Here is a 16714-nt window from a genome sequence, read left to right as displayed (position 1 = left end):
ATTTCAGATAACGATCTGCTGATTTTTTTATCTTCACATTTTAGATGCCGTTTGAATCTTTGCTGATTGAAAGGTAGAAAAATGCTGAAGTATTCCAATAAGCAACCGTCCCCATCCTTACCCTGCATAAGAAATCCTGGAGTGCTGTGCCTCGTCATTCCTGTTACCCCAGATTTCCAGGATTGCCTGTAATCTCCCCCAGGCTGCACTCCCGGGACACCCTCCGCTCTCCTTTCTCGCTCTAATTGGCCCCTCTGGTCTTATTCAAGCGTCTGCTGAAGAGTCGCTCATGGCACACAGCTCGTCTGTATGTGGCTCTAAAGGAGACGACATAGAATGGGAATATTGCTGACTTTCAGCCTAACGTCTACCGATATACAAAGGGTGGTAGGTGGTAGCCAACGTAATGAAGATACATTGTGGACGGAAATAGAAGAATTATTGTTTTCTCATTTTAAAGAAAAATATTTTTCATCCTGATATCGTCTGAGGGGGAGGTGGATCGCCACGCAGACCAGTAAGAGAGTTCTCTGGAAGGATGGGCATTGATATTTTTGAAAGGAGGTTGTCATCAGTGTCCTACTTTGAAGTGTAATAGACTCCTTAAGGCCCAGTCACACGTATCTTATGTCAGCGTATTTTTGCAAGCAAAACTATATTCATTTCAATAGGATTCGCAGGGATCGATGACATCCGGCCTGAATGACCTCTATGAACACCATATGAACCTTACCCACACTGTTATTTATTACTCTTTTTTTAAAGATCAGTTTTTAAAAGTAGATGGTGAATGTGTATAAGGAACCATTTAACTAGACAAATAATCATTTAAGCACTAACCGTTGTCTTAAGAACCCCATTTTTTAAGAGTGTAGCATAAAGTTATGTTTGTTTTTTTGGGTTAGGTAATGTTAGCTTGCTAACTGCACCAAAATTTCTTCTGACTTTCTTCTGTGGCCAAGGTGAGGCAAACTGCAGATGTCTAGTGTGACCACAACATACTGTGCTACAGCCATTCTGTCATTCCTTACTCATGCACTAGTACTTGTTCAAAGTTAGTGCAACTGAACTTGTTGCTGTCATACGGGGTTTTTTGGCCATTTTTGAACTTTTTGACACAATTTGAAGCTGACAGTTATTCTTTACATTGTGTAAAAAAATCATAATGGCCAAAAGAAATGCTCCAAATAATCAGAATAATTTGGAATAAAAACATTGGCTTGCGTTGAAAGTTAAGAAGATATTTTCTCTCCTCTAAAGTTGTAGATGTATATGAAACACTGGGACTCCCTGCATATCCAGATGCTTTTCATTTTACTTTTACATTTTACTATTTTACTTCGCTTTTTAGTGCGGATGGAAGTTTTTGCTACGCTGGGGGCATCCAGGGCCTAAGGGCAAAAGAGGTAGGCTTGGGACTGGAAGGTCATTGGTTCACTCCCCTGTACCATCCTCATGGAAAATGGCCTTGTTGCTTCCTGGGCACTTCAGGTGTGTAGGTTCACTGCCACGGATGGGTTAAACGCAGCTTGCAATGGCAATAAAGAGTGATTGTGATGTGATGAATTTTTGTCTTGACAGGCACTGAGCGTAGGTCGTTTAATATGCAATATCTTATTAATATGTGGAGTAATAGGCATGTGGTATGATTTAGGCATGAAGCTAATTGGTGGGATATAAGCTTTTCTGTGATAGCACACTTAGCTTTAAAGCTCAAGTGAAAATCAAAAGAATCACTACATTTGGCACAGAGAAAAAACAGGATGTAAATTTGATCTTTGGCCAAAGTGTTCTTTTAAAGGTCTCCGGTGTTGCTGTTGCTTGTTGTTATTTGTTGTTATTTGTTTTTATTTCTCCACAGCCGTCTTTTCTTGTCCACTTCCCTAGGCTGCTATGATCAGATTTGCTCTAAACACGCCATCCCATCCAATCCCCCTCTTAGCTGCAGTTGCTCCTGAGTGACCCCTGAAGATCAGTGCGTCTCTGATAAGTGCCCAGCTGATATTGCTGTATTGATTTTGCTCCGTTCTGGATGGGTCACTCCTATCACAGCCCCTGGTTTCATTTTGCGCTGCCACAATAAAACTAACAGGCCAGTGAAACATGCCCCCGGGGGGAGGCTTTCCTTAAGACCCTTTACCAAACACCCCTTACCCTTCAAATGGCACTATTTTACAAAGGCATTGTGGATAGAATTTGAGGATTTGAGACCGAACAGTGGTCTGATGGGTTAGTTTGTGGTCTTGTGATCGCGAGAACAGATATTTCATTAAATGTTTTATTTTACCCTTTAATTTGATTTCAGAGCTGTACTTTAACGCGTAATGATATTAGGGACGGTAAACCTGAACCTGTTCTGGTCCTTTGTTAAGGCTTTTTAACCTTTTGTAGAGCAGACGCTAAATCATGGAAGAGTATTAATTCTGTGTTTGGTTAAAAGACTGAACACATAGAATGTAAAAGCTTCCGCAGATCTAATGGATGCCTTGCATGTGGATTAAAATAGAAATAAAGAATTTAACATTGTTGCTGAACATTTCCTGGCTGAAACCGAAATACGAGACAAAAATATGTGGGTAATAAAGATTAAACAGTTTAATTGTTGATAAAATCTGTTTATCAGGACAAAACTAAACAGGACAATAAATAAGAAAAGTGCAGATGTCAGGCTTGGCTTTATTACTGGTGTTTCTGTCCTGTTGTGGGGTCAAACCTGAAGTATCATTAAATCTGCTTCAAATGTTAATATGCTTCTGTATGTGCCTCCTCACAGTATTTGATAGCGTATTTGATTACAGATACCATATCTAATGTTTATTGGTTTCATTGTTATTCTTCCTCAGTTTCTCCTTTTGAGTCTTGTTTCCTCTCAGTGGTTCTTCCTTCTGATCTGAGAGTTTTTCCCCTTTGAGTCTCAGTTCCTTTTAATAATTGTTCCTCATGTTCTTAGGGTTTCTCCTTTTGAGTCTCGGTTCCTCGCAGCGATTGTTCCTCATGCTCTGAGAGAGTTCCTGCTTCTTCTTCGTTCTTGTTTCTTCTCAGTGGTTCCTTGTGTTCTTAGAGAGTTCTTCATTTTGACTCTGTCTCAGTTCCTTTTTCTCATTTTTCCTCATGTTCTTAGGGTTTCTCCTTTTGAGTCTCGGTTCCCCTCAGTGATTGTTCCTCATGCTGTTAGGGTTTTTCTTTTGGTTCTTGGTTCCTCACAGTAATTGTTCTTCGAAGGTTTCTCCTTTTGACTCTTGGTTCTTCTTAGTGGTTCCTGGCCATCATTCACCACCAAATGCCAGAATGTGTGGTCTTAAATATTGAATGGGTAAATAGATAGAAAATAGAAGAATAGCGAAATCAGTGTAAATAGATACATTTTTTTGTATATATATTTTGGGCCATTCGGTTTGTCCCATTCATTTTGAAATGCATAACTTTTCCAAATCTCTCTCCCTGTAGTTCAGGTCTCTCTCTCTCTCTCTCTCTCTCTCTCTCTCTCTCTCTCTCTGAGCACACACAGTGTTTTTGGATTGAGTTATCTTCTGGAACCCTCTGAGACAGAAATGATAGTGACCACAGGGTCCTGATGGACACAAGATAAGCAGCGGAAATCCAATTATCTTTTACTGTTTTCTTCTAATAGGATCTCTAATACGGAAAAGATCCCTTCGATCGCCCTCTGAGAGAGCAGAAAAGAAAGCAAGAGACATACATATATCGAGAGACAGAGAGATGGAGAGAGAGATAGTGACCCTTGCTCTTTTTATGAGTGTATTTCTTCATTAGGAGTGAAATGTGGAGGCTGTAGGGCTGTAGGGGCAGATGAACAGATCCTGATAGAGAAGAAAAGAGAAAGAATGAGGTCACCCCCCCACCACCACCTCTATCTGCCCCCTCCCTCCCTCTCTCTTTATTTAACTTGTGCTCCATCGCTCTTGCTTTCTCTTTCTCTCTCTCTCACTCCTTCAGGTACCTTTTCCTTGATCTTGATCTGATTGCGTTAATTAAGTGTAAGTGTAGATGTAAGTGTGTGTGTGTGTGTGTGTGTGTGTGTGTGGAGCACCAGTAGCTGGTGTCATTATCCAGTCCTCTGCTCTGGTGTGTAATATAATGTCATGTTTTAGCTGCAGTGATGCTTGTTATTCCCTATTAAACACATATTTGGCTTTAACTGAACTCAGTCTTTAACATTTTGCACGTAATGCCACCAAAAGTGTGTACACAATATGCTTATATGACCTGCACATCTACAATTTGTTTGAAAATGAAGAGAAATTTGCTCTGTAGCAGGAACTGTTTCGGTTCTTTGGAAGAGGCTTTTCACGACCTTTTGGAACATGCTGTGATTGTTTAATTGCATTCAGCCACTAGAGCATTAGTGAGGTCAGGCGCAGATGTTGGGTGATTAGTTCTGGATCACAAGCTCTACTCATCAAACTCACCCCAGAGGCATTGGTTGGAGTTCCATCAATCCAGAGAACACACTTCAACTGCTCCACAGCCCAATGCTGAAGGACCCCTCTAGGCCACACTTGGCATTGGGCATAGTGACCTTAGGCTCATGCATGGCTACTTCAGAGCGTCCAGAGATTTTCTATGGAGATTATGCAAGCTGTGGGTGCGCCTGTGACAGCAATGAGTGCACCTTAACATAGCCTTATTTTACTCATTAGAAGGGATTTCCACAAACCTTTGAACATTGGGACATCTCCCTATCCTTTTTTTTAAAAGGAGAGACATGGGAAGTTTTGTTTCGACAGCAACTAGTCAGTAAAGCAACCTCAGGTTTCAAAGTGAAGCTGTAGTCCAGCTTGTCAGTAGTCACTTGAAGACCTGGAAGCATCATTTGAGGGGTAGAGGTCATTACATTTTTCCTGACAGATATCTCAGCCATACATTTTTGAAGGAGGAGAAATCTTTGTTCTTTCATTCCCCTCACCCTCATCCCCTCCTCCTGCCGGTCTAGGGGATTAAACCGGCAAGCTTCCGTTCCCAAGGCTGCTTCTTTATCCCTTAGGCAGTCGCTGCCCTAGACAAACCAACCTACTCCATTTTGGAAAGAAATACTGTGGATTGATGAAGTTAAAATATCTATTTTTGACAAAAATGAGCAAAAGTTAACTAACTTGTAAACAGAGTGGTGAATCGATCATGCTTTGGTCTTGTGTTGCAGTCGGTGATACAAATTTTCGTAGTAGGAAAAATGGATTCCATTAAATACAAGTAACCAACACAAAATGATGGCTTCTACAGCAAGCTAATGATCCTTAATATAGATTGAAATCCACAGTTGACTATCCCAAGAGGTGCAAGTTAAATGGTTTTGCAATGGTCCACCATAAACATCCAAAATCTGCTAGACCTCAAATGTAGTGGATGCAAGACGACACAAGAATACTACAAGAAGTCTTTTACAGGGAAGAATGGGCAAAGATCCCCCAAACAGGAATCGAAAGACTCTAAAAGCTGTGATACCTGCTGAAGGGGGTGTTGACCATGCATAGATGTTAAAGCACTTTTACTCAAGTTTAAAGCCCACCTGCATACATCACTGACTGACTGTCCCAAAACGTGATCTCAGATCTGCCAGTATGGCTCTTCTGTGTAAATTACCTTCTCAGATGTCTGTCCAACCCTTTTCATTTTTTATTTAGTTATTTATTTTCAAAACTGCTCAAAAAGAAATGATTGCAATTATTATTAGGTTATTTGTGTGTGTGTGTGTGTGTGTGTGTGTGTGTGTGTGTGTGTGTGTGTGTGTGTGTGTGTGTGTGTGTGTGTGTGTGTGTGAGTGTCTGCTGCTGCTGTATCATATTTGAAAACACAGAGTGGCATCAATATCCAAAAGTAGTCAATATTAAAGATCTCTGATTAGATCCGGGGCAAGGAAACTGGATCATGACGTGAGAACAAGTGTTTTGATGAGATATTACAGTACTGGTCTCTCTCCCTCGCTCTCTCCCGCTCTCCCTCTCTCTAATTGACTCCCAGGTGATTCCTCTGCACAGGGGTTGTTATATCTGTGTGTCTGTGTGAAGTGAATATAATATTAGAGGAGTCTCTCTCTTTCCCTCTCTCTCCCTCTCATCTTTCTCTATAACTCTACTGCGCTGGGATGAGCCACTCCAGGAGCAGACAAACTGAGAGTGAAGACCCTTACTCTGCCCGGTTATACCCGCAGGGTCTTTCACTCCTCGCTCGCTTTTTAACGTCATTGCGGGCATTGTATATATTAGGTTATTGCAGGTCATTCGGATTAGAAATATAACAGCTTTAAAGGGAATAGCTCCACCATTATTGAACAATAATTATGAACTAATATGAGATAATAAGGGTAATTCTACTTTTTCTCAATTGCAAGATTCCAGCATGTGGGAAATTTGTATAAAAAATTACCATCAGGACCTTCCTATGGTGTATAGGGTTCTTAATTAGTCAAATGACAATGATGGTTAAAGAGTCTTAGTCTCTGTCAATGCAGTGTTATAAACTATGTTTAGGTATGTTATTGTGCACTTACTGCCACAAGCCGTTCATAAATTCTCAAGCACTGCTTTAACAGTCTTATTCAGTGCTAATGCAGAGTACTTATACAGTGTTAGTCTTCAAATAGTGTTGGGAAACACTGAGTGCACTTACAGCTCTGCTGTAACACTGCTTATATCTGTCGTGGGATAAATAGTGTTTATTTGACCTGTGTTGCATGAGGTGCTTTTAATCTCCTGTTTGCAGCACTAAAAACCATTAACCTGCATTTCTTTCATTCTCTCCCACGCTATCTCTCTCTCTCTCGTTCTCTTTATTTCTTTCTCGGGCTTGAGGACGTGTTCATTTTTCACTCTACTGTGCATCTCCTTCATTTGACTATTTTTCACCCCAAAAGGACGCGGTTAATTCCCGATTCCCCTCGTGTGGCCTGACCTTGAAGTGGAAGAGGAGGAGGAGGAGAAGATGAAGAGACTGCCATCGCTGCATTGTGACCAGTCCATTAAAATCACACAATGAAAGAGAGAGAGAGAGAGAGCGCGCGAGAGGAAAAATGAGGCAGAGAAAAGAAGGGATGCGGCGAGAGAGATAGTTTAATGATAAGTTGTTTCGCCCACGTTAACCTTGATGGTCACTGTGACTGTCAAGGGCAGATGGCAGTGACACCCTCCTATCCCTCTCTCTCTCTCTCTCTCTCTCTCTCTCTCTCTCTCTCTCTCTCTCTCTCTTTCTTTCTCTCTCTCGTTCTCTTTCTGTATTGCTGTGTTTCGTTTTTCTTTTCTTTTCTCTTTTCCTCTTTGCTTTCTTTGTCTTTTGTTTGCTCCTTTCTTTATTTCTCATCTCTTTTTGTCTCTGCCTCTCACTTACTCTCTCTCTCTTTCTTTTCTTTATCTCTCTGTCTCTGTCTCTCTCTCTGCACTCCTTCATACTGCACTCGTTTTTTTCCCGCCTCTATCGTCTAGGGAGCGGGATGTTGAGGGAAATCAATACTGCGTTTCTCCGGATGACAGGAGCATCGTTCCAGAATTGAAGCGGCTGTCAGGCGGTGTCATTCGGTGACTTTTGTTCGCCATTGTACTTTTAAGGCGTCATTTTTCTTTCCCCGTCACTCGTCCCTCTCTCTTTCCCTCTCTCTCTCTTTTGTCTGAATTCCCTCAGTTGCGCTTGTGATGTTTTGCATCCGGCAGGAACACCATGGGTCGAAAGATCAAGTGCAAGGAGAATCACTTCATTTTCTCTTTATTCATCTCAGCATTGCTATTTCCCCCCTCTAAAAACTCCCCGTGCTGCTGGGTGTTGCATCTAAACGTATTGGGCTGCCTGGCTTTTCACAGTGTTTTTAATAGCATGTGGGTTTGCAGTAACTGACCTTATTAAAGTGTAAGAAGGATTATAGACAGAATACCAATTTCACATGTGTGAACATTAGTGTCAGTTTTAGTGACAGTGCAAACTTGGGAAAAAGGAGGAAAGCCCAGCCCTCATCAGCACTCAGATCAGGCTGCTTTCTCTCTCCCATAGTGTTTGTGCTTCTAAATGCCTCATTTTACATTCTTATTTAATATTTCTTAAATTACTAGATTAAATATATGTTTTTTTATTGACAATTTTAGCAATACAAAAAGAACCTATTAGACATACTTAAACACAGGTGCCCAAACAAATACAACTGATTAAATTATATATTTCTAAGCAGAAACGTAAAGACGTAAAGGAAGCTATACTGGTTTCATATTTCTGACTTGTCGTTTCACTGTAACATGTAGAGGTATTGTGTACATTATGAGTACATACCAAGTTTATAGAAAATATTTCAAGAAATTGATGACTTCCTTTCCATTAACGTCATCTAATAATTCCCAGCTTTAAGGCACTCAAATTACTTGCCCTGTAAAACCATTATAGTAAATTTTACAGAAAAACAACTGGAGTTGCCAGCTATTGTAATTGTACGGGGGCACTACTGTAGTTCCAGCAGGCTGGATAAAGCTGGATAAAACTGTAATTATGTAATACAGTCGTTGTACTGAATCATTGGTAGCAGAGTTTACAGTCATGTATTATAAATCTATAACAAAATTGCTTCTAAAAATGACAAGATTACAAGAGTAAAAAATTACACACTGGGAGTGTAACAATACATAAATGTCATGGTTTGTTGCACACCCCAGTTTGGACCTCATGGTTCGTACAAGTTTGGTACAACGGGGAAAAAAAGCCAAAAATGAATAAATAACAACAACAAAACATAAGGCTAACACAGGCTTCTTTTCAGGGATGCAGAAAGCAGGGAGCGCGTGCTTGTGAAATTACTGTATTTACCCTAATAATTCGCACAGCACATTTTCAAACCGTGACGTATACACATAGCGTAACACCTCTGTTGCACACTGATAAATTTCAGTTGTTTACATTTACATTTATGGCATTTAGCTGACGCCCTTATCCAGAGCGACTTACAAGGTGACTTACAGAGGTGGGCCAATGTAGTGTTAGGAGTCTTGCCCAAGGACTCCTATTGGTGTAGCACAGCATAGTCACCCAGACCGGGAATCTAGGTTGCACAATTTAAACATGAGGCATTGGAAGCTCTGACTCACTTTAATTATAAGAGGCCAAGATGCTCAAAACACTACAAAGTCCTGTTTACCCTCCCAGTATGCTTTGCACAGGAGAGTTAAATCCAGCATTTTAAACATTTAATGAAAACATGGCCTGAATCAAAACCGTATTTGAGGATTACTAGACATGACTGCAGGATTTCCACTTTTCTTAGTGCAACAGTTAACAGTGCTTATATTTGTACTAGCCCTAATCCGTAGTTAAAGTTGTTTTAGTGTATGTGTGTGTGATGTGCTCTGGAGGTTGAATCAGGTCTCCACCTTGTCTGATTCTGCCTCCACCCTGTCTGATTCTGCCATAGTTAACACACTGCATGGGCAGATGAAGATAATTACTCTGTCTTAGGCCATAACAGTCCGCTCTGGGCTTCCTCACAGCTAGTGCAGCGTTTAGCCGCCGTTAGCCTTGATCATACACAGTTAGTGTTAGTGAAGGATACAGCCTTCAGCCTTTCTCTCTGAACACTAACCATGCCTTTCAGTTTTGCATTTGCTTCCTTTAGTCACATGTTGCAGAAGAAATTATGCTCTTTGACCTTTAGCCCTTGTGGCTGGTGAATAGAGTTTGGGTGCCAGTTAAGATTAAAAGAATAGTGTAGACTAAATTATTAGACTAAATTCTACATTGTCTTTACAGCCTTGCTATTTTAATGTAGTTTATTTTTGTGTTTATGAGTTTGGGCCAGTATATGAAGTTCTAGTGTTCAGGAAGGTTTAGTTACGTTGTTAAGGGAGTGCCATCTCCTATTGTAGTGTATAGGAGTGTTTATGGACTAATGTTTCTTATTCTAGCATAGAGAGGTATGTGTTGAGTTTTTTCTGACATATTTCATATCTCATGTTCTGTGGTGTACTGTGTTCTGCTTATTTCTTGAGTTATATATGAATGTTTAGTGAGATTGTACTAACGTATCCCATTGAAGTGTTTATTGAGCTTGATTATGGGCTGGTGGCTCCCGTTCAATACGGATGTATAATTTGAAGTAGTTTTTATGTTGAAGTATTTATTTATAGATTAAAATCTTTTACTAACTCTATTATTTGTAGTTATTTGTGTTTTCTGACTAGTGATTGTAGTAACAGGTCGGATTCTTTGGGTGGTGTCTAATTTGTCACTTAAACGATGTCTGATTTGTTGGAGCTATATGTTTCACTGGAAGGAATGTCTCGTTTTCTATCAGGAAGTTGATGAAAACGCCCCTGCACGGCTCCGAATCCCATTAAATCGTTCGGGGATTTGGTGCCGTCATCACGAGCTGATAAAGTGCCTGTTTATGGCGATGTGTTTGAACTCGTGACAGCTAATTAATAATGCGTTAATCAGCCGCTAGAAAGAATAAAGCAGGTTGTTTTCTCTCTCCGGCCAAAACCCTGATGTGATACAGACAGAACCTTTTGGCATGCAATCAAAGCTCTCAGCAGAGCTCCATACTGGGGCAGCGAACATGAAACAAACATTGTATTAAAGTCCAATTAGTTACAATTAGAGTTATTAACATCGGTATTTAAGTCATAGTGTTTAGAATTTGTAGGTGATGCACAGATTGACTTCATTAAGATCATTTCCAATTTCTTCTGACAGTACTGCTCACATCTCACATACAGCACAGTGCAGAAGTGCAAGAAAACTACTTCATTTAATAAAAATTTAAATAAATAAACACCAACATTGGACTAAAAACAATAACAATTATACAATCCATTGTGATTGCTTTGTGTGCATGCATTTTCACTTAATTTCCAACACCCTCCTGGAGGAAAGACAGTATTTCCAGATTCTATCGATCACCATCTAGATGTTTTAACAGTCCTTCGCTAAGGTATATCAGGAGAGCTTCTGTTGGAACAAAACAAATCCACACATTAGCTAATGTTTACAGACGTAAACAACAAAACCCTGTGTTCTTCTCACCAACATGTCAAGTCAAGTCAAGTTTATTTGTATTGCGCTTTTTACAACTTTTACAGCTTTTTGTTGTCGTCACAAAGCAACCTTACATAATTAGTAATTAGTAAAAACATGTCAATTACGTCACTGATCAGCAGCACGTTCTGACTACTCACTGTGTTTATTTGGGTTTTTTTCAATGTTCTATAGTGTTTACAGGTAAAACCACCAGTGCTAAGTTATGTGGCTTATAACTATTTTCAGTGTTTAAAGTATTCATATACATGTACACACAAATTGATCAAAAGCTTATAAAGAAAACAACATAATGAATCAACGTATAGCACTGGAATATCATATCACTATATGACCAAATATTTGTGGACAACCTTTCTAATGAATGCATGTAGTTACTTTAAGTTGCACCCGTTGCTGACACAAATGTGCAAATGCACACTCACAGCTTGTCTTGTCCCTGTAGAGAAGTACTGCCAGTAAAATAGGACTCTCTGGAGTAGATAAACATGAGCCTATTGGCACCATGCCCAATGCCAGGCCTGGGGTAGAGGGGTATAAAGCCCCCTGTTGCACTGGAACAGTATGGGATAGTGAACAAAATGATTTTTGACTGAATTTACGAGGGGGTGGGGGGCATTAAATGTGCCATATATAAAGGTTATGAGTTTTTTTTTCTTACATTTTTGTTAGTTGTTTATTATTATTAGTAGTATTATTATTATTAAATAGTGTTATTTATTTTATTATTTATTTATAATTTTATTTATTTATTTATTATAATATGTTACATTCATTAAATAGCAAAAAGCACATCTAAAATGTGCAGAAAATAATTAGGTTTGTTTTGTGTAATGGATTTGTTCACAATGTTTATACAGACGTTTATGTGCAGTGGTAGCTGTTCCATTTAAACCTGTGCATCTTTGTGTGTCACGTTTCCCCCCCTTTTCCCATTTTCCTTCATTTCATTCCCCCTAGCTGGTGTTTCCCATCTCAAACGTTCAATCTTTTTACCCAGACTTGACCTTCTGTGTAGACCGGAGACAAATTACACTCTCTCTCTTGCTCTCTTTCACTCGCCCTTTCATCTATATTCTCGCAGCCATGGCAGACAGTCAGATAGGTTAACATTTATGCATTCAGACCAAATCCTTTTGGTGATTTTGGCTTTGCTTTAAGGTCAGCGTGCAGTTAAGCACTACGGAATGAGACGTAGATTGATAATTAGGAAAAGGCTAGCTCCGGCTAATGCGATTCATCTCTATGGATTTTCTGTCATAAGTGAAGAGTGGAGGGCTAAATTGGAGAGGAGGGCCCATTAGGAGGCATTTTGCTGTGTTTACTGCAGGCTCTGCCAGGGCTTTCTCTAAAGCGGCAGGTTTAGACCGCTCTATCTGTTGCCCAGTCCAAGCCTAATTGAATTGGGATCCATAACACACAGTGGACGGAGCTGTGGGAATTACATTAAGAAAGCTGCGCTTTGCTGCTGTAACCTTTTGGCTTGATTGCAGTTTGCTAGACGTTGCATCACAGACCATAAGAATAAGAGGGGGGAAGAACAGAGCAAGTTGCTCTGCTTTGTGCATTTTCTGTTTTCTTTGAGCTTTTGTTTGACTTGAATTGAAAAGCTCTGTGATTTTCATCATACGTTTAGCAGAAGCTGGAAGGTGAAAGCTGAAACCGCGTGTAATAAGTGCTATGTTCAATGCTTTTGTGAGAGTGGTTTGCCTCATAGGGTCAATCATTAGATTTATTATCAGGATTTATTCAGTAACAACTATAAATTCAGTGTTTTATATATTTTCTATATTTCTATATCGCATTCAACTCAAATGATGCAGTTCTGGTATGAATTATTCAGTAACTGCTATGATTCATTCGGTATTGACTATGATTATCAGTAAAAATGATACATTATTAAGCGATATGTATTTATTATTCTGTATCAGCTCTAAACTATTAATATAATAGTTGAATAATTACTACCAAATAATTGCTATCATTCTGTATCTACTATAAGTTATGAGGAACTGCTTTTAAATATTAATTTAATAATACTATAAATTATTCAGTGTTGACTGTGAATGATTATGTATCAATTATGAATTATTTAGTATGTACTATGAATTATTTATTTATTTACTATGAATGATTCAGTATCTACTGTGAATGATTCAGTATCTACTGTGAATTATTCAGTATCTACTGGGAGTTATTTAGTACTTGCTGTGAATTATTCAGTAATCTTCTGTGAGTTATTCTGTATCTACTATGACTTATTCGGTATTCACTGTGAGTTATTTAGTTATTACTATAAAGGTTTTGTAGAGAGTAGGAAGCCTAAGTATTTAGATATGTACATGAGTTTAAGAAGTTACAATAGATTTATTGTTGGGACAGTGGAAGTGGAAGTGTTTTTATTTGTTTTCTTTAATGCGGAGAGATAAGACGCTACGTAAAGTTTCTTTTATCAGAAAGATTGTTGCAGTGTGAGGTGTTTTACTACACATCACATCTGGGTTCAAAGGCCTTCTGATAACAAATTCTGACAGAGAAAAATGTGCCCCCTTGCATTCTGGGTACTTTCTACATTTTTTAGCGTAGCCCAAAGGCATTAGCAAATACGTGTCCAGTGTTATTAATCACCGTGACAACAGCTTGGAAATGACCCAGAGTTCCATTTGTTTCCTGTGTGTATAGAGTTACACGCACACATTCACACAGGCATCAAAACCGAGGTCTCAGACAGATTTGAGTTCTTTTGTTGTACAATTGGCTGTTTTTCTGATTTTTTTGATAAATACTGGGTTTCCTTGTCTTGAACTATGAGATGCATTTGGCTGGTCAGTGTGTTTTACATTTGTGCTGCACACACATGAATATATAAACGAATAGCGCGTTTGCTGCATGCTACAGTTCTCCTAACAAATATGGCAGATGCTCTTTAGTCTCAGGTGTAAATTTACAAAAGTGTGCGCAGCATTGTGCTGTTTCTGTTAGCTACAGTTGTTGTCACTACAGTGCAAATAGTAACTGCAGTGGTCTATACACCATACAAGTGTTCAGCTGCGGTCGGACGTTACACTACAAACTCTCACCTTGGACACGAATGTCATGGCAGTATTGGACTTGCAGGGATTTCTTTGAACATTTCTTCTGGGGCAGAATTGCAGTGCAATTACATGAAGGTGTAGGTGCTTTGCTAGCGTCTTGAAGAAAGCTGAGAGGGCATTAGTATGGATGATAAGCTACAGCCTATGGTCTGCCATGAATACCAGCGTTACTGTCTACAGTCCGTCGAGTTTCACATCGGCATGGACTGAGAAGCTGCCGCCCCAGAAAGAAACCGCCGCTCCTACTAAAGTTCACAGCTGACCACATAGACAAGGAAAAAGCCTTGGACAGTTTTATGGCCAGACATTATGAGATTTAAGTGGATGGTATAGTGACCACAGAATTTCTCAACTAGACGGTTGAAACAGAACACTGACCCCATATGTGGTACCACTTTAAAATAAGATCAAATGAGAGTACCTTTATAATGAGCTTATTAATGCTTGAGTTTATTACATTAGGTTATAAATACTTTGCAAATCATTAAAAAAACAGTTACACATAAATAAAAAGGGCAACAGTGATCTTTTGTTTGCCCAATAGTGAACCCATAATCATCTATATTGTTAAATTTCAGATGCCCTATTGTAGCGGCCTGTAGGCGAGCCATTAACCGTGCACCGCACAGCTTGATCTAGGGCATGTCAGTGTGTCTTTGCTATCGTAACAACAGGAAAAGTACACCGTGCGCGGCTTAAAATGTTTAACAGGCATGTACTAAGTCTCTTAATTAATCATGATTGTGTTTTGGTGTAACATGCAATAAACCAATCAGCGTGGCGCTTGCCATTTCCCTTAAGAGCCAGATGCGCTCTGACTTTGGCAGATTGCTGTTTCAGTGGCGCATTGCATGCGGGCTGGGAGAGCATGCTGAAGTGGAGGAGCGCCTCAGCTATATTGATGTAAAAGTTTGCATGGCGCTTGTCGACTGGCACGCGCTATGGGTTTGTGCACTGCTGCGTGTCCATGTGTGCGTAACAAACGGGGTGTACGCAGTTTTGGGCACGCGCCTGTGTTGACAAATCACTGCCAAGATAGCAACGAACGTCTGGCTGTTGACGTCGGCCTAGGTTGTTTTCAGTCAGTGGCGCTCTTGTGTTTTCCGTTAAATTTATTAGTGTGAATGTGTGATGAGGCTTAACAGTATAGATGATTGTGTTTACTGTGTGACAAAGAAAAGATCATTGTTGCCTTTTCTATTTATGTGTTGGAACTGCTTATTATTGATTTTTAAAGTATTTACAACCTAAATAATAAACATTACTAAACTACTTTTAAGCTATTTATAAGTGCTTTTTTTTGCAGCTCATCTATGAAAAAGCAGTGGAAAAATGTGAAAACATCTGTATTTAGAGGCTTAGAATTAAAACATTGATTAATCATTTTTACCATACAAAATGATTAAATATTGTGATTAATTTTTTTTGCGTGTGTGTGTGTTTGCAGTCACATTGCGCTCAGTATTCTGCTGATAAACGTGACGAGGAGAAAATGTGTGATCACCTGATCAGAGCGGCTAAGTACAGAGATCATGTGACAGCCACCCAGCTGATCCAGAAAATCGTCAACATCCTCACGGACAAACATGGAGCATGGGGAAGCTCCACCTATAGGTAACGCACCTGAACATGCCTGTCTGAACAGACCTGTCTGAGCACATCTACCTGAGCACAACTTTTACAGAATACACCTGCCTGAACACAGTTATCTGAGCACACCTCTACAGAACACATCTGCCTGAACACAGCTATCTGAGCACACCTCTACAGAATACACCTGCCTGAACACAGCTATCTGAGCACACCTCTACAGAACACACCTGCCTGAACACAGCTATCTGAGCACACCTCTACAGAACACACCTGCCTTAACACAGCTATCTGAGAACACCCCTACAGAACACACCTGCCTGAACACAGCTATCTGAGCACACCTCTACAGAACACACCTGCCTGAACACAGCTATCTGAGCACACCTCTACAGAACACACCTGCCTTAACACAGCTATCTGAGCACACCTCTACAGAACACACCTGCCTTAACACAGCTATCTGAGCACACCTCTACAGAACACACCTGCCTGAACACAGCTATCTGAGAACACCTCTACAAAACACACCTGCCTTAACACAGCTATCTGAGAACACCCCTACAGAACACACCTGCCTGAACACAGCTATCTGAGCACACCTCTACAGAACACACCTGCCTTAACACAGCTATCTGAGCACACCTCTACAGAACACACCTGCCTTAACACAGCTATCTGAGCACACCCCTACAGAACACACCTGCCTGAACACAGCTATCTGAGAACACCTCTACAAAATACACCTGCCTTAACGCAGCTATCTGAGCACACCTCTACAGAACACACCTGCCTTAACACAGCTATCTGAGCACACCCCTACAGAACACACCTGCCTTAACACAGCTATCTGAGCACACCCCTACAGAACACACCTGCCTGAACACAGCTATCTGAGCACACCTCTACAGAACACACCTGCCTGAACACAGCTATCTGAGCACACCCCTACAGAACACACCTGCCTGAACACCGCTATCTGAGCACACCCCTACAGAACACACCTGCCT

At 40.2% G+C, this 16714-nt stretch overlaps 1 protein-coding gene across 2 annotated transcripts in view; it reads left to right on the top strand.

Moving 5' to 3' along the window:
• Nucleotides 1–16714, top strand: part of lrba (LPS-responsive vesicle trafficking, beach and anchor containing) — a 295746-nt gene that overhangs the window by 138801 nt on the left and 140231 nt on the right. For both annotated transcript variants that reach the window (XM_072669753.1, XM_072669751.1), the window contains exon 36: nucleotides 15562–15728. In XM_072669753.1, coding sequence (XP_072525854.1) covers nucleotides 15562–15728 — 167 coding nt within the window. The remainder of the gene's footprint in view (nucleotides 1–15561; nucleotides 15729–16714) is intronic.

The sequence above is a fragment of the Salminus brasiliensis genome, chromosome 24 (assembly GCF_030463535.1).
Source record: "Salminus brasiliensis chromosome 24, fSalBra1.hap2, whole genome shotgun sequence".
Classification (NCBI taxonomy): Eukaryota; Metazoa; Chordata; class Actinopteri; order Characiformes; family Bryconidae; genus Salminus; species Salminus brasiliensis.
Note: the sequence above shows the minus strand (reverse complement) of the source record. Positions and strands in the feature narration are given on the sequence as shown.